Source organism: Rhododendron vialii, chromosome 6a (genome assembly GCF_030253575.1).
Source record: "Rhododendron vialii isolate Sample 1 chromosome 6a, ASM3025357v1".
NCBI classification, from domain to species: domain Eukaryota; kingdom Viridiplantae; phylum Streptophyta; class Magnoliopsida; order Ericales; family Ericaceae; genus Rhododendron; species Rhododendron vialii.
Genome location: NC_080562.1, coordinates 28,682,601 through 28,708,531, shown reverse-complemented (window position 1 = coordinate 28,708,531; position 25,931 = coordinate 28,682,601). Strand labels below are relative to the sequence as shown.

Below are 25,931 nucleotides of genomic sequence, written 5' to 3'. Positions count from 1 at the left end.
TTTAATTTTTTTTTCGTTAACTGAGGGGTCTGTAAAGGAAACGTGGGCTTATTTTTGTGATGATTAGTGAAGAGAGATTTGCTTTGATCGGCCAATCTCTTCCTCACTAATGTTATGCATGTTTTCTTTGATCTGCCTGGTATTCGTATTTTTATTATTCAGTGACTGACTATTCTAGTTGTCTAGATCGATGCTGGGAGTTACTTTAGTCAGGAAGTTCCATTTGGTCCCGGTTTTCATATTTGGCAGCTGCACGGTTCTGTTTGAGTCTTCTGCTTCAATGGATGCTTCCCTCTTTCCTATTTTTCGTTCGTGCATGTAGTCGCTTTACCATGCTGTTTTCTTTGGTATTGATGGGTGATGACACTATGACTTGATTGAAACCTCAAATTCAGAATAGAACCACAATGGTTTCGCTAAATCATAAACTGAGCTCAAGAGTTCCATGATAAGAACCTTTGGATCGAGAAACAAAGGTGGAAGTGAGATGAAAGATTCAGTAGAGAATGAAGAAAACTTTTTCTCCCACAAGGGAATGACAGGAACCAGGTTTTGATTCTTCGCTATAGGTCAACTTCATTGGAGATGATGCCTCTTGGCAAAATAATATAACAATGAGTTTGAAAGTGATGAGGGTTTGAAGTTTGAACAACACAAATTGGAGGCAGAGCTGGTTAGGAATAAGGGCACTCAAGAAGAGGTGCCACGGCTATCCACCTTGCCACAGAGAGAGAGAGAGAGAGAGAGAGAGAGAGAGAGAGAGATTTGTACGTGGAATGGTGAAGGGCTCTGGCAAGTAATGAGGCTACAGCATAGTTGAGAGGTCATAGCCAATTTCCCCTCCTGGAATCAGTTTCCTTCTTGACATATCAACACAGTGATTCAAAAGAACTTTGCCTTTGCAACACTTGCCTTTGAAAACCCTAACGGATTTGACCGAGTGGGCATGAAAAAACTAATGAGTGTTTGTCCTTCACGAGGTGGTATGTTCAAATCCTACGAAGGACAAACGTTCCAAACCTTGGGCAACTGGAGGGTTTATCTAGTCGTTAACTTCATGACCTCGGAATTTGTCGAGGTGCGAACAAGTTGATCCGGACGTCCGGTTATAAAATAAAAAAAGAGTGTTTGAATCTAATTGATCAAAGAAAAGGAAAATGAAAATGAAAATCAATTGCACCCATTCACTTTCATGGGTAATCAGACAGAGACGATTCTTTTTCTTTTGTTTTGTCCCTTCAGCCAGCCAGGTTTTCACTTGTACTTATTGTCTTCGACAAGAAGTTGGCTAGCTGTAAACCTGACGACGCATGCGATGATCTTCACCAGGGAAAACGTTTTTCAACATTTTGGCTTGAGCCTTGAGGTCGAAACCCTCCCAGTCGCGGTTATCTACGTGGAACGCATGCGCGTACGTGGGACTTGCTCCTCCCATTTTGGTGGTACGGAAAGAAAAAAAAATCTTGGAGCCAACAAAGGCGTGCGAAACAACAAAAGGTGCGCGCGGACCATAGCCCCCACCGCCACGATTGCGGGGATAAAATGGAGGATGGGGCAAGGAAAGACCATTGGCCCCTTTCCCGGCTTTCCCTTTACCTCACTATCATCACCATTTGGGTCGAAAACCTCGAAAAACAGAGTATCGTCTTCGAAGTTAGCATAGAAAGCGGGCCCAACAGACAGGACGTAAATCATCCCTTCAGCATGAAACGTAAGGGGAGAGAATTTCGCATCATTCATGGGGAGGTCCCCTTCGTCCGGTGAATTACAGAGCGAACCAGAACCAGAACCCAAGAATCGCGAACCAGAACCAGAACCCAAGAATCGCGGCGTCGAAAAAACTGAACTCGTTTCGAATTGGTATACATGAACCGGACTATGTTCTACTTGACCTCCGATCATATAAATCCTGGAGACCACCGCAAAAACGCCCATTGAATGCGGATACTTAAAAGAACCATAGGCAATTCGATCGAGTACGGGTGTCAGATTCTGTAGCGCTTTAGCTTTACTTGTAGGTTTACGGTCTATAGGTCTCGAATCTCCATAATCATTTGATTCCGCTTTCCCTGAGATCAATCCTATGTATCTTGCGTTGCCATTCCACCACCACGAACGTATCTGAGGCCTTGAAAGAGTGAGTGATTGGTTTTCCTATCGTCATTCAAAATATTCCCACCTCGGTTCGACGGTCATGAGTGTTAAAAAGATCAACTTACAAGCACGTCGACTAATCTCTCTCTGGTCCAATCAAACCCAAATCATACATGTTGGGACTAAAAAATTCACAAAAATTACTTTCTTGCGGCCTAGTCCCAAGAATCGAGTTCTAGTCAATTGTGTGCAAAACACCAACCAACCGGACTAATAATTGGGGCTTTCTTTTGAGTGCTTTTTTGCTCGTATTGCTAGAGCTTTTAGCAAACATTAGTTATTTCGTCAAGGAAAATAACTTTTCAACTTGATTTTGATTGAATTTCACTTCCAAACCTTTTTTTAGTATGCTTTGAGAATTGCATCAAAAACGATTTTATAATTTGTACACTAACGATAAATCATGTACTAGTATTACCAGCAGGATTCAATTTTCTCATTTTACTTTTCTTCCTGCTATTTTCCCGCAACAAATCCATCTCCAATCATCTCTTGGCACATACAAAAATCGTCATCGGTTTCAGCTCAAGCTCCGGTTGGATTGGCTTGATTCCGACCTACCTGACCTGAAACCTGGAAACACTAGTCCAGACTCCAGAGGACAGCAATTTTTCTTCACGATAATCAGGTGAAAGCCTATATGCCCATACAGTCTTCTGTCATACAACAATTATTTTAACTACCACCATAAATAGGTCGTACTAAAAACACAACCCAAGCACCGTCACAAAATCACGATTGTTTTCATGACGACAAACCAAGTTGAGATCCACGTTGCATAGCGGTATAAAGTATCGCAACTAGCACTACAAAACTTCATAACTTTGCTACCGCTCACCTGGATCATCGCTTTTCCCCAAAGCAACAGACAAATGCTGCTAATCGAACAAGACCAGATGAGATTCTTTCAATTTTCATCCATGTTCAATCTTTAATAGCTGAGATTTCTATTCAAATTACTATATATTGATATGTACAAAAACGCCTAAACTCATTGCCAACAGGGAAACAAATTTGCTCATGGCTATTGACATCTCAATTCCAGAATTCCACCTCAAACTACGAAAATAAGCACTCAGCTCATTTAAAAATGGTGTGGGGGAAAAACAGATCAAAGAAAAGGAAAAAAATCAAGTTTTAATAGCACGACCCTTGTACTGTCCTCTCCGAACCACAAAGTCATCTGGAGGTTGGAACTCTTCTAACCAAGTCACTTCCGTGATGGTCACTCCGTCCAATTCAAGAGTACCTTCAATGTAAATAAATAAAAACCACACAAAAAGAATGAAAGGCAAATAATATAGAGAATAAATTTACTTAACCATCCACGTTGACGAGCAATGTGCAACAATCACTTTACCTGGTAAATCTTCTCTTGGGGACCTCCGGAAATACGTACAGTCTCGTCCATCTTCAGCAGAGTAAGGCGGGGACAAGATGTCAAAAATAGCGCAGGGAGTTAAGGCTCTGAAGGAATGAATGTTGCCTCCACTTATTGGATAGAGAACCGTTGGCTCAGAAGGGACCCTCATTTCGCCATTCTTAACAAGCTTTGCAGGTCTCGCTGCAACAAAAACAATTGAAAAGTTTTCAATAAGCAAGCATACAAAGAACGAAATCTGAAAGACTTGAAACAGAATATGAACTATTTAAGCGACCAAAGGATTTACTTGGAAATACATGATCTTTAAGCGTAAGACAATAAACATGCAAATTTTCAAGGATTATGGTCCTTTTCAAAAACTTGTCCATTCTAATTGAGTCAATACATAACATGGCATGAGAAAGTTCCCAATCTTTCTTTACTGCTAAAAAGTTAATCATCAATGATACGAAGGTTATTTCGAAGAAAAGAAATTATTAACTGTAAATAACTGGCGACCATGGAACCAATTAAGTCCATCTACAACAATTAGTATTTAGTAAAAAATACAATTAACTTGTAAAAACTCAAATAGTAGTCTGGCTGCTAAAGTCCATTCGTTCTGATTCGTTGCGTAGGAGATTTGAGTTGATCTAATCATCAGAACACTACCTAAACCCTTGCTATGTAATTGTAAACCCCTGCCCAGCTTGAATACAGCACTTGTGGCTAGTACAACCATTCATCTTCGTCCCAAAACAACCCCCTTCTCATATACCACCGGTTCTGATACAGTTGGTTCGAGAAACTTAGGGTCTAGCCAACACAACACTCAATAGAGTGATTTTCACAATGTTGGAGCACTATTTTGTTAGTACTTTATATTTCGGGCTTAGCATTAGCCAGTGTATTCTTGCAAATATCATGGCATTACTTGTGGGTGAAGGAGCTGATAAATGCTCTTTCAAACTCTAATTTCGCGTCTCATTTACTACCCTCGTTTACCCTCAACACATCACCGTCAATCACCTAGCATTCATAAACAACAGAAAGGTTTCACCAAGCTTAACCCATCTCCAAAAAAGAGAGTTGAAGACTTCTTTCATCTTCCCTCAGGCCTGCTCTTCCTCGTGCTCCCACTTGGAGCATGGCTATAGCCTATAACGCACAACACTCTCTTGGTAAAACCAGCAGCTTGTTTTAGCTTAACTAGTCTCAACAAAAAGAGTTGAAGACTTCCTTAATCTTCCCTCAGGCCCACTCCTCCTTATTCTCTGACTCATACCATGGCTATAACGCACGCCACTCTCCAGGTAAAACCAGCAGCTCCTTTCCCCCTGAACCTGTTTCTTGAACAGAGGAGCCCAATCACCAAGGGAAAGGTGCAAGTGCCAACCAAGGCACTCCTACGTCCAGAACCTCTCCAGGGTTGTGAAACTGAGTTTCAGTCCACCAAAGGACATGGAAACACAACTACCTAACCCCTTAATGAACATCTCTAGGTACCATAGAACCAGTTACCATACTGAGTGAAAATAAAAATGGAAGCTATAAAGCAAACCTTGCAATAGTCCAGATGGCACAGGCCCATCGACCCAATCATACGATTTAACGTGTAATGTACCATATAGAAGCTTGCTCAACACTGTCATTCCAGGATGATTATGTAAAGGTATAATAGAGGAAGGAGGCAAGCAAAATATTCCCATCTGTTAGAAAATTCAGAAAGCAATATCATGTTTAGTTTCCAAGTTCTAAGCACATTCTACCCTATAGGAAGGTTGTCCATGAGATTAAACTTCAAACGAAAAATCTATGAGTACCGACCATTGGGGGAGAGAAAACGTACCGACGGCCGCCGGCGGGCCGTCTCCGGCCACCGGACGGCCGATCCGAGCCGTTCAAAAATTCTAAAAAATAAAACCGAGGGGGTCAACGCGGGAATCAAGGGCATCCGAGGTGTTTAGGGTGCTTGATCAAAGCACCCTTTTTTCGTGTATATATGTACACACACATATATACACGAAAAAAGGGTGCTTTGATCAAGCACCCTAAACACCTCGGATGCCCTTGATTCCCGCGTGGACCCCCTCGGTTTTATTTTTTAGAATTTTTGAACGGCTCGGATCGACCGTCCGGTGGCCGGAGACTGCCCGCCGGCGGCCGTCGGTACGTTTTCCCTCCCCGTGGTCGGTACATATAGCAACACTCAACTTCAAATAGATAAGCTTAATTACTACACTTACAGTGAAGCTTTCACACTCGTGTATATGCAGGTATGTGATCGGCGGCAGTGACAGAAGATTATTACCATTACGCCCATGCACTGAACTTGTCCACCCACGTACCAACTGTGCCTCCTGCTCAAGGCCGACATCCGAGGGCTTGATCTTGTCTACAAAACAACCATGCGTTAAAGATTTACAGGGGAATACTAATATCTGATAGACTCCTTAAGTTACTACAACAGCAAACAATTGCACAAAACAACCATACATTATATGCAGCATTTCGTTAGATTGTTCTAAAATACAAACTAGCAGATTGTAGTCGCATAGTTGTACCATCATACATCCGAAGCAAATGAAAATATAAATAATTCATCTGCTCGAGGTCCAGATAACTAGGAAGGTACGTACAAGCCCCAAGGCCCAAGGACATGATATAAGGTTACAAGTCCTGTATGAGATGACTGCCTGCTACCAATAGTGCATCATTTTTTATTGGGTATATACTACATAAATTAGTAAACAAAAAGCACCAGGCTCAGGAAGACAAGAGATTCACACTAAACGAGACACATATGAACAGAGGAGAAAACAAGAAAGAAAATAAAAAGAACACAGCTTAAACAAATTGCCACTTTGCCACACTTAAGCCACTGTGTGCCCTAGCATTTACTACATATACATCAGATGTATTCAAATGAACATAACACCATCACTTTTGCAAGAAACTATGACATTAGCAATATTGGAGGTCATAATATTATCCTATCAAGCCCTTTGCTAGATTTCTGCTTTCACAGGTAGGCATCCTAAATCTACCTATGGCTGCAGCAAGAATGGAGGCTGCCAAAGGAAACTTTTGAAGCTGCCAAGTTGTGATTTGTGCAGGTTTGGGGCTGTGTGGTGCATTATCCGAATGTTGGTCATAATTAGGTTGGTTATGAAGTAGGAAACGAAGGCAGATGCAGGAAGGATACAGAGGCTAGAGCCTAAAGGGCAAGCCCAGAAAAAGCCATTGATGGACAAAGGTGCAGTCATGATGGCTCTCTTTGGTTCCTGAAAATACCGAGGAAAGTCTTTCTCCATAAACGTGACTTGCAAGAGAAAAAAATTAATTTCAATTTTTCACCAATTCACCTTTCTCTTTGCAACCATGGGTATGTGACGATGAAAGAAGCGGGGAGAGGTTACATACACATATTCAATATAAAATATGGAAAAGTGCCTGAAAATCGATAGATACAGATGATACATGGAGAAAATAAACTAGTGAAGATAAACACAAAACTAGGGAATAGGAGAGATACAAAACTGGTGAATAGGGGAGATATTCATGACAGGAAACATGTATATTGATTGCCTTTAATTAGTGCAAAAGTTCTCCTACCAAGCTACCCGCATTCAGAATGGCACACGCTCCACGATGGCAATTTCACAACTAAGACAAGTTCCAAAGAGTTGTGCCAGAGAAAATGTAATCCCCAAATTCACCAACAAAGTCTTTCTAAAGTCTGTGCCCCAGTATTTGAGTGCACATATGATGCAGGTCAAGGGAAGCTTACAGAAAAGTATTATTAAAGGCGCAGCAGAAACTGAAAAACAGTATGTATTCACAAGGACCTTATTTGAGTTATTTCTATTCTAACTGTATACTCTTGGAGAAAAGACTAACAACTTGGATGAATCCTAAGGGAATTCCTCAAGTATTCAACTGCTTGATGTTAAAATAAAAACAAAAAAGTTTTGGAAAGAATGTCCCTCTGATGTTATATAGCTCTGACAAGCGTATACAACTCTAAGCCAATTATCGAATACCACTGAAGCACAAACAACCTTGGTCTCAAGAAAAACAGCAAACATTTCTTCAACTTTGGATCCACTAGACAAAGTCCTCCGTTCTAATAAATCCATAAATGCAGATTCGTAGTAACGTACACATTACCTATACTAGCTATGTCCTTGATTCATTAACCAAAGATTCTAGCATCTCAACTTGTCAAAGAATGCCAAACTCCTTATCTTCCAACCATGCATGAAACACAAAGAGAGAGAGAGAGAGCTTACTTGAAATTGTAGAGCTATGTAGTGCAGGTAAAGCGTGTTGTTGTGTATGCATAAATTCGTTTAGTGGAATTCCCTCCAAAATTCCAAGTTAGACATGCGCTTCATTCATCACACTCTCTTCAAATCAAAAGAATTGGGCTAGTCGGTTATGAGAGCATTGTACGTCTGTGCTGCAGCAGGTATAGAAAAACATGACCTGAGGTGATAGCCAAGTTGGTTAGTAGGTCTCTCCTATAAGGTTTGGTTTGGTTCTCACGAGGTCCTGAGTTCGAGCCAGCCATGTTGGCATCCCCTTTGAATTGCATGATCCGACTGTTGTATGTATCCGCTTGGCCTTTGAGGGGGCTGCGGTGACGGGTTTGTCCTTGCTTGGGCAGTAGCTATGGCTCAAGCCCCATAGTCGCGTGACTCACGCCCAAGGGGTTGCTTGCTACATCTGATCGCCCTTTCCCACCTTTCTTAGAGCATAACGCTCAGCCACATCCCTTGCCATTCCCATTTTTTGGCTCCCCTTTCATTTTCACTCCCCCAAACGGGGAGCCATTCCTCCTCCCAAAAAATGGCCGATCCATTTATTGTTGAGAGAGAGAGGAGAGTTTTGTCATACTGAGAACAGAGGGTGTGTGAGAGGAGAGAGTTTTCTTGGTTGGACTGATGTATGTCGATATAACCAAGGATGTATTTTTATCCAGTGTGATTGCCATTTGCAAGGGCACACAGAGAATCAGACTACATCCAAGGTGCACAACACATAACAAATTTTGGCAAAAAATAAAACTAGTTGAAATTTCTTGGCTGGATAATAATACCCTCCTTGATTATATCTACCTATATCAGTCCAACCATAAAACTCTCTCCTCTCACACACCCTCTGTTTTCGGTCCAACAAAACTCTCCCCTCTCTCTCTCTCTCTCTCTCTCTCTCTCTCTCTCTCTCACACACACACACACACACACTCTTTTTCAACCATAGATGGCTCGGCCATTTTTTGGCAGGAGGAATGGGTCCCCGTTTGGGGGTATAAGGGGAGCCAAAAAAATGGGTATAACAAGGGATTTGGCTTTGGCTGGACGTTATAGATGCTCTTAAAAAAGGTGGAAAGGGGTGATTAGATGTAGCAAGCAACCCCTTGGGCATGAGTTGCGCGACCATGGGGTTGAGCCATAGCTACAGCCCAACGAAGGACAAGCCCATCACCACAGCCCCCTTGAAGGCCTAGCGGATACATACAGCAGTCGGATCATGCAATTCAAAAGGGATGCCAACACGGCTGGCTCGAACTCAAGACCTCATGAGAACCAAACCAAACCTTATGAGGGAGACCTACTAACTAACTTGGGTACCACCATGCTTTCATAACCGGCTAGCCCAATTGCCCAACTGATGCAAGAGCATACAAAACTACGAAGACCAAGCAAACCCACTAGACCGCTTGTTTGACTTTTAGTTGCATGAGTTTACTAAACTTTTGTTACCTATCTATTTGCTTTTTCTCTCTATAGTTGCTTTACGTTGATTTACTTTTGTAGTCATGTGCTTAGCATGTGACATTTTAAATAGTTGGATAGTCAAGATTAAAAGGTCATATGCGGTCAGTTTTTTACCTCTCAATTACAGAATCTCAGATTCTAGAGACGTTCTTGGGTTGAAACCCTAGAGTCTTCTCTCTTTTACATTCTATCTTTAGTTTTACATCAGTTTCTTATTGTTTACTGATATTTGCTGCATCACCAACACTTTTGATTTGAAAAGAGTGTGATGAATGAAGCATGTGTCTAACTTGAAATTTTGGAAGGAATTCCACTAAACGAATTTATACATAAGCATACACAACAACAAGCTTTACCGGTTCAACCATTATCGAACCGTGACGTCATATAATATATATATATATATATATATATAAAACAAAGCTGCTTTTGAATCCAATAGATAACCAACGCTCAAGATTTATCCCCTACATAAATCTCCACCCTCCATTCTACAAAATGGTAGGCCCATAAATACTTCACATTTTTTGAGCATCTCCGAAACACACCTTCCCCGTCTAATTTGGAAACCTGATTCCAAACACCCCCCCCCCCCCCCCCCCCCCCCCCTCGTTCTATGAATACAATCTGATTTCAAGACCCTCTCTCCGACTACGAATCGCCCCCTTTCTCTCGCTCTACGAATACAATCCGATTTCTAGACCCTCTCTCCAAATATGGCCTCCCCCTCATGCAGCTTCGCCTCTGCCACCTCCCATCACGCAGGTTAGCCACCGACTACCTCTCTTGCTCAATAACCGCTCTCCCTGCGCTGGCCGATCGCCAATCTCTAACGACCTAACAACAATTACTGCTTCTTCCCACCCTAATCACTGTCTTTTAAGTAAGTATTATGCTTTAATCTGACTCCTAATAGTTACGCGTTATCAAAATAGCACAGCTGATTATCCAACCCCTATATCCCAGAATGAAAAACAGTTTCCTTTACGTCCATGACGGGAGAGACAAATTGTGAAGAGGCAAATTGTTGACTAACTCCTAGAAGAGGCAATTATTGATAATTTTTTTTGTCTTTCGTGACAATGCAACGTTGATTCATGCCCTATTCACATGTTTATATGTATAATCCGATTGTATTATTTTCGAATCAAATGATTTTTTCAGTACGTTGATTCATGCCCTGTTCACATGTTTAGTTGCAGTATAGAATAAGGCCAATTTGCACATGCATTGCGTGTACCCAATTTGTAATCGGTATGTTCAAGCAGTAGTCTTCGGGCAAACCGGATGTTCCTTAGTTTAATGCATCCAAGGTGTTTTTAAAATTGATTTGTCATAGTTCATTAATTGATGGTAATTGGGACGCTTTGCAACGTGGGTCGGTTTTGTCGGATATTCTAATCCTTATTTTCATACTTTGAGCGGTAGTCTTAGTTACAGTATGTTCATGCGGTAGTCTTCGGGCAAACCGGATGTTCCTTAGTTTAATGCATTCAAGGTGTCTGTAAGAATGCCTCATACAAATAGAATTGAGACTGGTTATTAAAATTGCTCTGTCATACTTCATTCGGTTCAACTACCATGCCTTTTGCAACGTGGGTCGGTTTTGTCGGTTGAATGGCATAGTGTTCCTTGAGCTCCTCAACTTTGAGAACATAATCACAAAGTTTGGCAGGGAACCGCATCTTTCTTTAGTCGGGTTCGAACTTTTAAACATTACAAAGTTTGGTTTCTATTGGTTGTTTGCAATATGGATGTGGGGGGATTCAATTCTAGTGTAGTGGTTGGATTGGGGTGTTGTTGGCTGTTTGTTAGGGGCTCCTATTCTAATTAATGGAGCTCAGCTAGCACGGCCAAGTTGCTGCTGAATTTATAATACCATCTGATGCTTGCTGCTTCTTCTGGAACTAAAAAATTTGCTGCTTCCTGTCAACGGTGCTCAATTCTACCATACAAGTGTTGGGCTCCAATTAATATTTCTGCTGTTTTCTGCTGGATATATTCTTGCAGATGCTATTTGTTGCTGGTCATAACATAATTTGTTAGGATGTCAGGGGGCAGAGCGAGGGTGCTTTTGTTTGAAGCAATCATGTGTTTTGATTCTTAACAGGGTACGGCGAATTAGAGACATTGGCTAGCAAACGGAATCCAACACATGTGGCCAATGGAGAAGAATATTCACCCCTTTGGCGTACCTTCTATCTTTATTTCGAAAAAAAATGGGAGTCAACTAACTAATAAGTTTTGGGACAATATTGTATCACCCTTTGACTTGATTTGGTAGACAGAACATTTGTGTTCTACTTTCTTAAGTAGTATTGGGATTACAATATTAATTAGAGTTGCTACACATACTTTTAGGCACAATCCGGTAAAGAGATATCCAAATCAACTCTTGCGCAACGTGCACGATGAGAACGAGAATGAATTCTAAAGCAAAGCACTGCGGTCAGTGGAAAGGAAAACTCACAGGTATACAAGTTGACACCTATCTTCTATCTTCCATTTGGAAAATAGATATTAGTGCTTTAGTAATACTGCTACTTTTTTAAGGTTTGGGATAATAATTATGACATAAATATTGTTTCTACACATTCTTTAGCCACAAGTTGGTAAAGAGATGTCAAAATTAACACTGGAACAACGTGCACGAGAGCAAATCCTAAAGCAAAGCACTGCTCGGCGATCAGAACAACACTTGCTAGGGGATACAAGGATAAGACTCTTTTGAATAAAAACAATGGCATGCAAAAGGAAACAAAAGTTGATTGGTCAGAAGAGTGTTGGCACATTTTCAAAGGTAATAAACGATTACAAAGATTGTAGTGTCTTCTTTATCTTATGAATGTCGAGGACTGGTAAAGGAACAATGGGGTTGTCGTGATAAAAGCTTTGTTAAGACATTGGGAATTTCATAATGACATTTTATTTGTTTAGTTAAGTTTTACAAAAAAATATTCAGTTTGACTTTATTTAATTTTTATTACATGTGTTGGGTGATTTATGGATTTAGGAAATTTTTGACCTACTTGAATATTTTTTGCACCTCGATTTGTCATACGCATATACCGTATTTTACTTTGTTCCTATCCATTTTTGTACAACATGTTCTCCCTTTGCTCAGTGTTCGACCTGAAGGCACGGGCATTCGATAGTATATTAATATGCAAAAAGATAAATATAACTAAAAGGTAAATATAAGTAATAAAATTACAAAAAAAAATCCTAAAAATTCCGTAAATGCCATTTTGATTAAACTATGTTTTGACATTGCATTACAATCAGGTTTTGAATTATAGCACAAACAATATGAGGAGTTTGGAGAGTGCAAGAGGGCTTTGAATTTGTATTTTACACGTAAATGCAACAAATGGAAGTGGTGAAATCCAGATCTGGTCACTTGCACCGTTGCACATATCCTTAATTTAGTCCCACATTGGGTGGAAACAAAAGGTGGAAAGATTTCAGCTGTATTTAAACTCAACCGTCAATTGACTTTCACTTGCACAAATCCTTTAGTCCCACATCGGATGGAGAAAAAAAGGTGGAGCGCTTGCCGCGTGTATTTGCTGTATCAGTTTCACACATGCAGCCGCGCTTCAGTTCCACCGGTCTAGGTCACAAAACCCAGAATGGTTCGAGCGGTTCGGCAGTCCAACTGTTGGATCGTACAGGTTCTTTGATAGTAACAGTTTTCAGGATTGTCCGGACCAGAATGAGGACCGGTTGACGGTCCAACTGGCCGGTTCGAAAAGTGCTGGAGCTAGGGATGCAAGTTAAAGTGGAAGATAGTACCCTAACACTCTAGTTTCCTTGGAGAAAAAGAATAGACACGGTTTGGGGGGAGCTAATTCAGCAATTTCTAAGCTGAAATTGGTCATTGCATAGCTTTTACATTTTGGTGTAAAGAACATTTTTGGAAATCCTCTTTTCTCCTCATTGATTCTATTGGTTAACTCAATTTCGATGTTGATGGAATTTTTTTGTGCAAAGCTGCGCCCTTTATGGCAATATTAATAGCACATACCCAATAGCATACGTAATATCACAAAAAGAAGAAAAGATACCCAAGGGAACAAGACCAATAAGAACCAAGGTTTAAGCTAGACCAACACCACAGTGAAACCTTAGAATGATAGAAGCAATAGAAAATGAGTCAAGTGCTCAATTAACCTGCTCTAAAACAGGAAGAGTTACGATGAGAGAAGACCCTTGCAAAAACTTATATAATTTCTTAAGATTGATGATTTCGTATTGACTACCCTATACCAAACACAGCATGTTCAACATGTACGTACTGTCATTCTATACTTTAAACTTCCAAATTTACCAGATTGAAGAAAGATACACTAGGTTGCATTGCTGTACTTCAATGAATCCTATGCATTACACCCACGACCCACCTAAGCTATATCTCATAAACTAAGCGACTTCGACACTTACCAATGTGAATTCTCATGCTTTAATGGGATCGTGCAATAATGAGGTCCGTGATTGGCAGATGGTAGCACCAAGGTACGTCTAGTGCTATTGTATATAAGATTATGGGGGTGTTCCGGTTTTGTAAAAAAGTACTTTTTGGAAAAAGAAGGTAATTTCAAACTCAAATATAATGAAAACGAAAAATATTTTTTCAATTTTTTTTGCACCGTTTAAAAGATCTTAATGAGATCTATCAAACAAGATCCATATTGGTAGGAAAATTATTTGCGTAAACACATGATTTTTGAACTTGAAATTACCTTCTTTTTCCAAAAAGTTCTTTTTCTCAAAAGTGGAACACCCCCTATGCCTGCATTAGGAGGGGCTTTCCCTCTTCAACAAGCCAGTGGTGATCTCACTATCTATGCAACGCTAGATATTACTTTTAGGTGGGAGTCAATAAAAGAGATTTGTCACATAAAGGGGTCGACGTTTCTTTAAAAATTCACACCCCTATCTTACCCTTTTACCCACTGATAGACAAGCACCTTAAGTCTTATCTAGTTGGATACTCAAACTTATTTTCATCAAGGGAAATATTGTACTTCAATCCAACGTGGAGGCTAAAAGTGAGTTTAATTTTCTCTTCCAAACCTGGTTAGCTGCAGTAGCTGGTACCATTACCAATATGTTGGTGGTGCATTGGAAGGGCTGCAGAATACGCTTATTTAATGGGGCGGACATGAGCATTTTCCAGTTTAAAATTTTCTTTTTTAGTACCCTTGCATGAGTGACGTGTTGATAATATACAACAATGGTTGACAAAAAATTCACTAAGCAACAGCTCAAGGACCACCTGAATAGAAATTTATACTGTTAATTCATATCCTTATATTACTCTTACGACTCGTTTGGAGGGTGGATAAGCTTTGGGGGATAAGAAAGAAAGGGTGGATAAGAGGAGGATCTATTACAAGGGGGAATTAGTTAAGAAGGAGGGATTAACTAAGAAGGGGTTTGTTTGATAGGTGAAATGGATGGATAAGATTGGGTGCCTAAAGAAATAATGTGAGAGTAGAGTTAACTTAGTTACCTCTTGTAATGAGAATACAAAAGGGTTTGGGAGGTTTGAGGGCCATGCAGGTAATTACGCCCCAACTGGATAGGCTAATGGGGTGTGTGTGTTGTGGGCCCGGATACGCTCATCCCCATGGCCCGTATCCCCCCTTCGCCGCCCGCAAACAGGCCATTATAGTTCTACTTTAAAGAGGTCTGAGCAACTGCAGTAATCTTTATATCAATAGAAAGAATCAACAAAGGAAATTTCAGATGAGTGATATTTGCAATATCATGTATTTCACACGTTAGCATTTGATAGAATCAAGCATTGAGCCATGGAACTGGAACTTATAAGAAATTGGAAGAAAGATAGTAAACGTTACGGACCTAAATAGTAGCATGAGCCATGAGGGGGAAATATTACGGAGAAAAAAATCTATGGTTCTTAAAGAGGGCCCTTTCTTTTCCTTATGGTCAGTTTTTGAGAGTCTTTTTGTTCTTCTACTTTTCATGTAAGTCATGCTTATATAGATAGTCTCCCTGCACTTCACTCGAGCGTTTCACACTTGAAATGAGAAAGAAAATGAATTGTTTGCTTAAAAAGTGTACTTATCCTCACTATCACATTAGGTTTTACAATCCTACAGCCAAGCACACTCAAACAAGCAGAAACACACCTCTAAGAGAGAGACAAGTAACAAGAGCTTCCCTAAATAATTAAACCATTCCCACTTTATATGGGTGGACAAATTTATCACATTCCAAGCTAATATTGTAAACCATCTCCAGAGAGAGAGAGAGAGAGAGAGTCTTTAGTCCAATAATACTAAGGGTAACTACACATAGCCCGCCCAAACTATGCAAGTGATACAATGTCAACTTTGGGTTGTCCGACAACTATCTACGGAGACGTTAGGTAAACTCGTTAAAGAATGACCAGTAAGAAAGTGATCAATGAACATGCAATCAATGCAAATATCCTCCATTGGGTCAATCTCTTCATTTACAAGTCCCTCAGAAGATTGTACACAGGATTCAATCGTTTACCTCATAAATGACCATATTTGATCAAGACACAAGCTCGACAACGCTACCAGATATGATAACAACTGAATTAGGTGACTTAGGAGTTGCCATTCTTTCATGAGTCTACATTCCATTGAAGTTCTCTGATCTAGACTCTAAAGCATAAGCCACTTGTACCGACCCATAGAGAATGTACCTGTTACTCACAGTTAGGCAATGAAATCGTTAAGCTTGGAGCGCAAAACCTACTGTCAATTTATGAGCCTTTTTGGTTGCAAGTTGTAAGTGGGCCTAACAAAAGTCTTCATCATAACATGATGAGAGACTCTTGGAATTAGGTTGTTTTCTAACGAAGGATGGATTTCAAGAGGGGCTATCAAAAGCTATACTTCAGACCTCCTGTAGAGCCTAACAGCATTTCTATAATCACAATTGGTTGCTCTGAGAAGTCTAAGTTCCCTTCCCTTCCTATGAGAAATTCTGCCCCTCATTCTCTTCCACCGTTTTTCATCTTCATATGTTTTGCTCACCAAAATAAAGGCCACGAGAAAAGTGTTACACTAAAGATGACAAAACCATATCTTCTTTATAGGGCTAAGGATATTGATCAGATGTTGTTCCAATCAACAAATACAAGCACCAAAAAGCAATTGACATAGTTACACATGTGAACCCATACCATCCCTTGTACTGCAATTAAATGTTGTATAGACAAATAGCCTAAGCAAATTTCCTAAAAACCAATATCATTATGACAAAAATCCCATGCAACAAGTAAAATCTGTTCAGTTAGTTATCCGATCCAATGACAATTAACACGACAATAACCAAACAAACAATTTTAAAGCTAATCGAGTTTGATATTCATGAAAGCATGCGCACAGTTTTATAATCCAAAAAGTAACTTCTGAAATTACAAACCATAAGAGGCAATAAAAGGGAGTTTATCCACAATACCTAGCAGAGCGCGAACTTTTTCGACAGCATCTTCTGATACCGGTCCGTTAGGGGAAAGTGAAACTTTACAAGCATTATAAAGCTTCTGTATGGCTGGCATGATGAAGTAACATAAAAACCACAGTAACTAACTACCAACCAGAAATCACCTCACTCAGCAGCTTTACAATGTAATAACGAATGATTGCGACGATTTGAACCTAGGGTTAAAATCCCTTCAGTACAACCAATCTACTATCTGAAAGTCCGTGCACAAAATTAGAATTCCAGGTGGATAGTAACTGGATCTTGTACTGTGAACCGTATAGTCGATGAATTATATGCATCACACGGTATCAATTGTGCCCCTTTTTTTTACAGCGAACCGGTTTGAAGACCAGAGCTGTAAAAATCAAAACTTTATATCAAAATCAAACACTGTAAAAATAGCATTTGTAATGGGCATCGGACAATTCCAAGGAAATTCAGGAAACAGATTCGAGAAATTACAATTAAAAAAAAAAAGGACAATCGAAAGAGGAAATGAGAGGGGATTTCATCTGGGGTAATAAAATTTTTGACGATCCAAGAAAAAGGGTATAATTTTTGACGAATTCACTCAACAGAAACAATATTGGAGATGAACTGAAGGGTAGTTGGGAGTATCTTACCTTTTGTATGGTAGAGGCCATGGAGACGGGCGCTCAGAGATAGAGAGAGAGAGAGAGAGAGAGAGAGAGAGAGAATTTGAAGGAACGCGCAAGGTGGAAGAAGATGATGCTAAAAAAAAATGTGTAATAGTAGACCCTTATAAATTCACGTATATTTCTATCGAGTCCAGCTACGGTACCGAAGAAAGAAACGGGAGGACTCGGATCCCCTCCCGACATTTCTGAGATCTCAACGTCTTGCCCACCTTTACTTCTCCGTGTACCATCAATTGAGCTTATTTTTTCAAGACCACTCAAATAGTTACCGTAGTATTTTTTAAATTAATGATCGGTTTGAATTATAGTTGTGGAACTCAAAATTTGGCTCTACGGGTTGTTGTTCATTTTCGGGACTCATAGCATTTTCGATTTCTATCTTTGTAACTTTTGTTCTTCTCTCTAACTTATTTTGTTATAAAGTGGATGTCTCAGGCAAGCTTTCGTGCACTGACCATTAATCCCTCCAGCCTCATACAATCATTTTGCACACTTATGCATGGATGAGATGAGGTGACCCCAATAATTACTGACAAATATGATCGGACCTAAAACATTTCACCCGAAGAAGGTGTAAACTGTCTTGAGTCAATACTATTAGGTCAACCCTTAAAATTATCTAACATGGTTTAACATAGTCAACACTAGGGGTCGAGCACGCATGATGCGTGTGCACGTCAAAGTTTAAAAAAACAAATCTTCAAATGACACTAGTATGTTAAAAATGTTAAGAGTAAATTGAATAGGCATCTTAAATCCAAGCCCTACTTATATTTTAGTTCATGACATCATCATGGGTTTTCTTTTCCTCGTGTCTCTTATAAATTTTGGCGCATGCTGTATGAATGGAGGAAGAAGCTATGGTACACAGGGTATACCGTATGTCTAAATTATGACAATTTGTGATTTTTATTATACCGATTTTTGGTTTTCTAATGCATATTTATGATTCTAGTTACGACTTGTACTTTAAAATTTACCTGTTGAACAAGTCATTAGCAGGTTACTCATAATTAAAAAATATTGTTGTTATGTAACCATAATTATTCGTACCGGAATCCATAATACTTGTACCCTAACCAAATATATGCGTACAATATCAAAACTTAAATAATGCTACCCACAAATGTTATAATAACACCATAAATTGGTATTATCTTACCACAATGAGTCGTACAAAAAAAAATTGACTCGTATGATATTCCGTAACAAAATCAAAATATGTCGTACCAGAATCAACAATTGTTATACTCAAGCCAAAAATATTTGTAAAATGCCACAAATTTTATAAAATAACCACAATTGTTATGATAATAGCTAAAATTGTCATTTTCTCAACACAACGTGTCGTATAAAAAAACATATTTAAATATCACAAATTATATATCAAATCATAATTGTTATGATAATATCATAAATTTACGTTTTCTTACCAAAATGTGTCGTACCAAAGGAAATTAATTAAAATATTCCGTAATAACACATGTCTAAAATACCATAAATTCAGTAATATAACCAAATTTGTTATGACAACACCATAAATTGACGTTTTCATAGTCACAACGTGTCGTATAAAAAAATTCAATCAGAATGTTCAATTAACGATAGTTATAATCAGCAAAATACCATATCACAATTTCAGTAATATAGCCAAATTTGTTATGACAACACCATAAATTGACGTTTTCATACCCATAACGTGTCGTATAAAAAATTCAATCGGAATGTTCAATTAATGATAGTTATAATCAGCAAAATACCATACCACAATTTCAGTAATATTATCAAATTTGTTATGACAACACCGTAAATTAATTTTTTTATACCCATAACGTGTCGTATAAAAAAAATTCAACCGAAATGTTTAGTTAATGATAGTTATAATAAAAAAATACCATACCACAAATTTAGTAATATAACCAAATTTGTTATGACAACACCATAAATTGGCGTTTTCAATCGGAATGCTCAGTAAACGATAGTTAAAATCAGCAAAATATCATACTAGTAATTATTTTCAATTCCCGCCACATTATTTTTTCAAATTTTAAAATTTCCACCATATTATCTTAATTTTTGATTCCCTCGACACGATTTTTTTCAAATTCTTATTTGTTCCTCACAATACCTCAATAATTTAAACTAAAAATGAAGTTCTCGCTAAAAATTTTCATCCAAGAAATTCTCCAAAAAAGTACTATACCCAAATTTTCGAATACAACTGCAATTTCCTCTCAAAATATTAGTCTAAATTAAATTCTTTCTCTACAAAATTTAATTCAAAAAATCAACATTCCTTCAATTTTTCATGGAAAAATGAGAGGTCACTAAAACAAATAATTACCCAACTGTCTCAAGATACGGATATTCAGAGTGGTGCACTTAACAATTGGCACTATATATTTGACAGGTGGATCGGTGCCAAACCTTCACCCTATGCATACAAATCCAAATTTAATGGTGGTCCTTGAAACTAGATCGTGGAAGTATAATATAAATAATTTTGTAAATTTATTGTCATTGTAATTTCTTTTAAAAAAAATTATTATAGTCGACATACTGATTTACACCAATGACATAGACTAAAAAAATATGATCTACAAGTGCAGGCCAAGCAATAAGACAGATGCATTTGAGGCCACTGCCTTCTCAAATTTTCATCCTGGAAATAGGACCCCTACGTACAAAAAAGTATTATAAAATTAATAGTTTTTAGAATTTTAAATTCTCAATTATGTACCACAGTGAAAAAGTGTTGGAGTTTGGACATTTATCTAAAAGATCAGGGGTTCAAGTCTTTTGGACCCTTCATTACTTTTTTATTATTATTTAAGAATGCTGTTTTTTGGTTAAATTACATAGAGTCCTTATAGTTTCATACTTTGACAAATCTAATTGTTCAATTTCAATACAACATTAAAATCTAATAATGCACAATCTGAGCCCCACATAAGGTGTGTGTTTTTTTTTTTAATCTAAATCGTCTATCTTTTATATAATATCAATTAGGTCATTTGTACCAAGAATGAAGTTGATGGCTTATAGCTAGACACTTAATTGGAAGAAAAATATCATTCTATTATTCAATCTGCGTGCCGATGATGGAGCTTTCTAAACCTGATTGAGGCAAAAATTTATATAGGTGAGTTAATCAACAAACATAAAAAACTCAATGGATTTAATTGTCATTATTGTGTCACGGTAGCATGGCTACAGTATATTCAACTACAATAGAGGACTAGGTTTCATATCAAATATAAATTGAATGTACAATCTAAATGTCGTTAGTGAATGTATTTTTAGAATGATCGATCAGGGCTGTTAGGATGTCAAGTTAAACGATATTTAATTTGTGATATTTTAGACATGTATCTTGCTTGAGTATAATAATTATTGATTGCGCTACGACATATTTTGGTCTTCTATATAGTATCTTTTGATCGATTTTTTTTGGTACGACACATTGTGGTAAGTAAGTGCCAATTTTTTGTGTTGTCATAACAATTGTGGTTATGTTATATAATTTGTAATATTTTACATATGAGGGAGAGGGAGAGGGAGAGAAAGTCAAGGAGGAGCGAATAACCTGTTACCTGCTAAGCCCTTTTTTTATTTTATTAATTGATATAATCAATGGGTGGTCCAGATTATTCACTTTGAAATTCAAGGATTTAAAATCATGGTGCGTATGGTACACCCCTTAATAAGGGGTGTGTACCATAGGACTACCCGTTATACCCATGAATGGATGATTCATTAGCACCGGGAAAAAAAAAAAAAATCAAATCTCAACTCACAATGATACTACATTAATTCTAAAGAAGTGTGAACAAAATAACGAATAGAGAAAACATTCTTTCCGGAGGCAGAGGAAAATGGGGGTTTTCCGCCACTCCGTGGACCTCTTTCTTGATTTTTTTTGGGTAATTCAAACCGTTCATCATATAGAGCCCGCAAAATAATATATCCATGCAAAAAATCAGCTTGTCTGAATATCTATAGGTATGTCAAAAGTTGAGTTTAAGACGAAAGAATGGACGACAGTGGACAGTTTAACTTAAAAAAACAGTTGACAAATCCATGCAGTCCATATTTCCATCTAAAACTGAACTTTTGACAGACCTATCGATGTCTGGACAAGCTGATTTTTTGTGTGGATATATAATTTTGCAGACCCTACAAAATGCACGGTTCGAATTACTCAAAAAAACATGCGGTGGAGGCCCATACTGGGGTGGCGGAAAACCCCACTTGTACACTGGCGCTAGACAGAATTCATTCTCTAACGAATAATAATTTGCTAAACAAAAGGTCGTAGACACGTGGATTGGTTTATTCAATAAACTCTATTGTGACAAATTAAGGCCAAAATAAAAAATAAAAAAATTGCTGGAGATCATAATTGAAATGAACTTCTTCTCTATGTTTTTTTTTATCAGAACTTCTTCTCTAATTTTTTTTTTTATCAGAACTTCTTCTCTATTTGGAAGAAGGGTATTCGAAGGGAGGGAGGGGAATTGAAGAAGCAATTACCTGGGAAAACCGGCACATGGGTGCTGTTAATTTTGTCGTGATGATTTTGATAACTGTCATGCCAATTTATGTTTTTACCCTCCAGAATTTTTAACATGTGTTCAAACAAATTCATGGGTTTTTTTTAGAAGAGTAAAATGTGAGTCAGCCTCAAAGGAGAGTCAAAAACATAATCATTAAATAAAAATGGTGGATGTTAATGGGTCAAAAAGAAAATCACAAGTTTGTCGTCAAAATCATTCAACAAACTCATTCTACGGTAAAAATGTAACAAGTTCTTCAAAGCTTCAAGGCATGCTCGGCACAAAGATTTTAGCAATGGTTACCAAAAAATATAAAGAATATTTTTGTGTACTTACAAAATAAACACGTTTGTATATTTTAAAATTTATTTGCCCTTATTTATTTTATTTTGTTAAGCTATATTATGCATTTACTCACAAAATTGTGTGATTCTTAATTTATTTTGGCTATACGTATCAATTAAAGATTCAGTGCCGACAAAATAAAAAATATATCAATTTAAACGGAGAAAAATTATTAAAATTTAGTGTATTTTTAAACTCAATGAATTTGCTTGAACCACCTCAGGATTTAGTGGAGCTCTCGTCCTGTTCAAGGGGTCAATATTATCAAAAGCAAAAGGCAATTATTTTATTTTTTGGGTATAAAAGTGTATCTTTATCTACTTCTTTCTTTGTTGTGCGAAACAGTTCCCTACTTGCAACTTCATATATTTTTTATTTCATTATTCCAAATTCTCATGTAATTTATAAAGTATATGTTGTACGTAATTCTTCTTATTACTTGTCATAAACGAGAACAAAAAAAAAAGAGGAAGGTTAATTCTTAATTATAGTTCATGGAAGAGTGGGTCATAGTTAAAAATCTCATAACAACTTCCCCACCTAGTATAACGATCCGGATTTTTGTTCTATTTTTTTTTTAATAAAGAAATTGTTTTTTTAATCAAATAGTCTATAGTAATCGATTAATTATTTTAAAAGTGTAATTAGATTAAACTAGAACCTAGATTAATTTTTGGTGATTAAAATTAGTTTAGCTTATACATTATTAATTAGCTTGCAACTATGTATAAGTGTGTCTATATATCTATAAAATAGATATTAGTAACCATCCCACAATTTATGGGATTTGGATACCCATCCCTCACCTATCTCTCCCTCCATCTCTATCTTTTCACTTATCCACTCCCCTTCAAACTTTTTCTAAACTATATCTCTCTCTCCTCTCGCATTCCACCGCCTCCATACTTATCCTCAAAACTCCACTCCACTCTCAACGACACTCCTATTCCACTACAAAAACAGAAACAAGAAATGAGAGGTCACACAATTTCATTTTTCGTCCATATCACGTACCTCTGTTAGTGGCCTTTTTCTTCATTGTTGATGTCGTTTTTTGGCTTAATTTTCTTCATGAATGTTGTAGAGGGGGTCGAGAGCTTCAATTTCAACCCAAGAATCACCCAAAACGGTCAAAAATTGATAGAGTTATCGTCATTCAAAGTTTGGTAAAATTCTCGGATTCTGTTTTCCAGGCAGATTCAGCGAATCTTCTAAACGTTCATTTTACTCCTACTTAGAGTGGTTTTCGGGCTTAGACTTTTTCACGAAAGTTGTAGAGCGTTTCAAGATCTTCGCGTTAGACACAAGAATCATCGAAAACGGCAGATGTATGGTCAAGTTATTCCAGCCCTAAGTTACCGCTAGAATACCGATGTTTCGCCGCCAAACGAAAATCCACCGGACTCCACCGAATCGTTTTGTCCGGATTAAAGGTAGTATAATCACTACTCTACTTCCTCCTAAGTATATTAATGTACTAAGATGCTAGTTTTTATGGTTAGAATCGAAATTGGAATCGAATAAACGAAACCCAGGTTTTCCGAAAACTCATTGTTCACTGTTCATAGGCGTGGTTACTATTCACAGTTTTGGTACTGTTCATACGAGTTGGACTTTAAAAAAAAATGACACCTAAATTACAGCTTTCCCCTTTGTCTATTTAAGGTACTTCGATAACATATTAAAATTAGCCCCTGAAATTTATTAAGATTATGTTTCAGCCTTAATTGTTAATAATATGTTTTGGACAGTAATATCCTAGATTAGTCAATGTCCTCATTTTAATCTAATGAGTTATGAAAGCTACTAAATTACTATTTTACCTAGTCTGGAAAAGAGAACCACGTAAATAGGGTTTGCCAATATATAAAATTGCATCTTTAGATTTTTATACTGTAAGCCACTGTAATGGATTCAAACTATGTGACTCAATAATTATATTTGAGACCTAAAAGGGTACCCTAGTACATTATCAAAGCTAAGCCTACGAAATTGCTAATGGCACCTTTGAAATTAATAAAAACTATAACTAATTTACTTGTTCAACAAACCTTAAGGGCATCGGCCAAATCATAAAATTTTATGTGTTTTACTTACTCGCACCATATCAATTATCATAGTTGGTTCTATATTGAAATGTATTTTGTTTATTAATAATGTTGTTATGTGTTTCTTATTGTTGTACTTGCTAGATTGGACTTGGATTCCTGGGATGGTTTCGAGTAGTGGACATATAGATGTGGATAAGTAAATGATAAAATGGTAAAATTGATTGAGTATGTTGGGTACCGATAAAGGACCCTGGTACGGTAAAGTACCTTTAGTTGAGTTGGGGAACGGTAAAGGACCCCGAGTACGGTAAAGTACTCAGAGTGTGTGGAGGACGGTAAAGGACTCCGGGTACAGTATTTGGGATACGGTAAAGGATCCTAAATACGATACAGTACCCAATGTGTGTGTGGATGACGGTAAAGGACTACGGGTACAGTATTTGAGATACGGTAAAGGATCCTAAATACAGTACAGTACCCAGTGTGTGTGGAGGACGGTAAAGGACTACGGATACAGTATTTGGGATACGGTAAAGGATCCTAAATACGGTACAGTACCCAGTGTGTGTGTGGAGGACGGTAAAGGACTCCGGGTATAGTATTTTGGGAAATGATAAAGGATCCTTGAATATGGTATAGTACCCATTGTGTAGATTAGGGGTATGGTAAAGTACCCAGTGTGTAGATTTGGGATACGGTAAAGGATCCTGACATTGAGATAGTGCGACCTCTAATGCTGAGTTGTCATGGTGAGTTGTTCCTTTATTATGGTTGTAAGCGAATCTAGACTGGATACATAATTTAGCAGTATTCACTTAAAACCCTGGTGCAGGACAAATAAAGGGAGAGTTATTCCATGGGACGGTCAAAGTTGGTGGATGTAGGAGGAAAGAACCTTGTGGAGAGGATCCTTAGATTTCATGTAAGATAATGGATAGTAAAGAAAAGGGCGATGTGCTATTATTTTGTACCTCCTGTGAATTGTTATATTGTTGAACTGGTAATTGTAGAGTAAGGGTTGGTAGGGTTAGGATTATTCTATTGGGTGAATTATCACTCACGGATACATTTGTATCCTGGTAAATTAGTTGTTTTGGCGATCAATTTGCCAGAGGGTGCAGGATATTAGGAGACCGAAGAACAGGATCCTCTACAAGTAGATCAGTACCAGTGTGAGGACCTCTTAGCTGAAGAAGGGGAGTTTGTCGAGTCTTGGATGTCTTACCCTTAGAAGCTCTGTTAGTTTGAAATACTGTTATTTGAATTTCCAAAGATGTTATCACATTAGTCAAATTTTGTTTTATTTTTGGGGTTGTAAGATAATTAAGAAATTTTGACTTTAGTATCTGAGATTTTCGCTGCTAAACTCTGTTTAACAAAATTTCATTTCTTAAATCGGTCTTATGAATTATCAAATCCATTAAAACGGATTTAATTAATGTGTCCGAAAATCGGGGCGTTACATCTAGCTACTCTAGTTAAGGGGTATGCTTTGGCTAAAAGTGATGAGACACATTTTCATAGGGTGG

At 37.9% G+C, this 25,931-nt stretch overlaps 1 protein-coding gene across 1 annotated transcript; it reads right to left on the bottom strand.

Annotated features, from left to right (window-relative positions):
• Positions 1-3,033: 3,033 nt before the first annotated feature.
• LOC131330078 (plant cysteine oxidase 4-like) lies at positions 3,034-17,637 on the bottom strand. Its single transcript, XM_058363578.1, has 6 exons — positions 17,415-17,637; positions 16,765-17,146; positions 5,764-5,912; positions 5,079-5,226; positions 3,515-3,718; positions 3,034-3,403 (listed from the first exon to the last, which is right to left on the bottom strand). Exons 2-6 carry the CDS (start codon positions 16,862-16,864, stop codon positions 3,285-3,287), a joined length of 720 nt encoding a protein of 239 aa, XP_058219561.1. The 5' UTR covers positions 16,865-17,146; positions 17,415-17,637; the 3' UTR covers positions 3,034-3,284.
• Between the last annotated feature and the right edge of the window lie 8,294 nt (positions 17,638-25,931).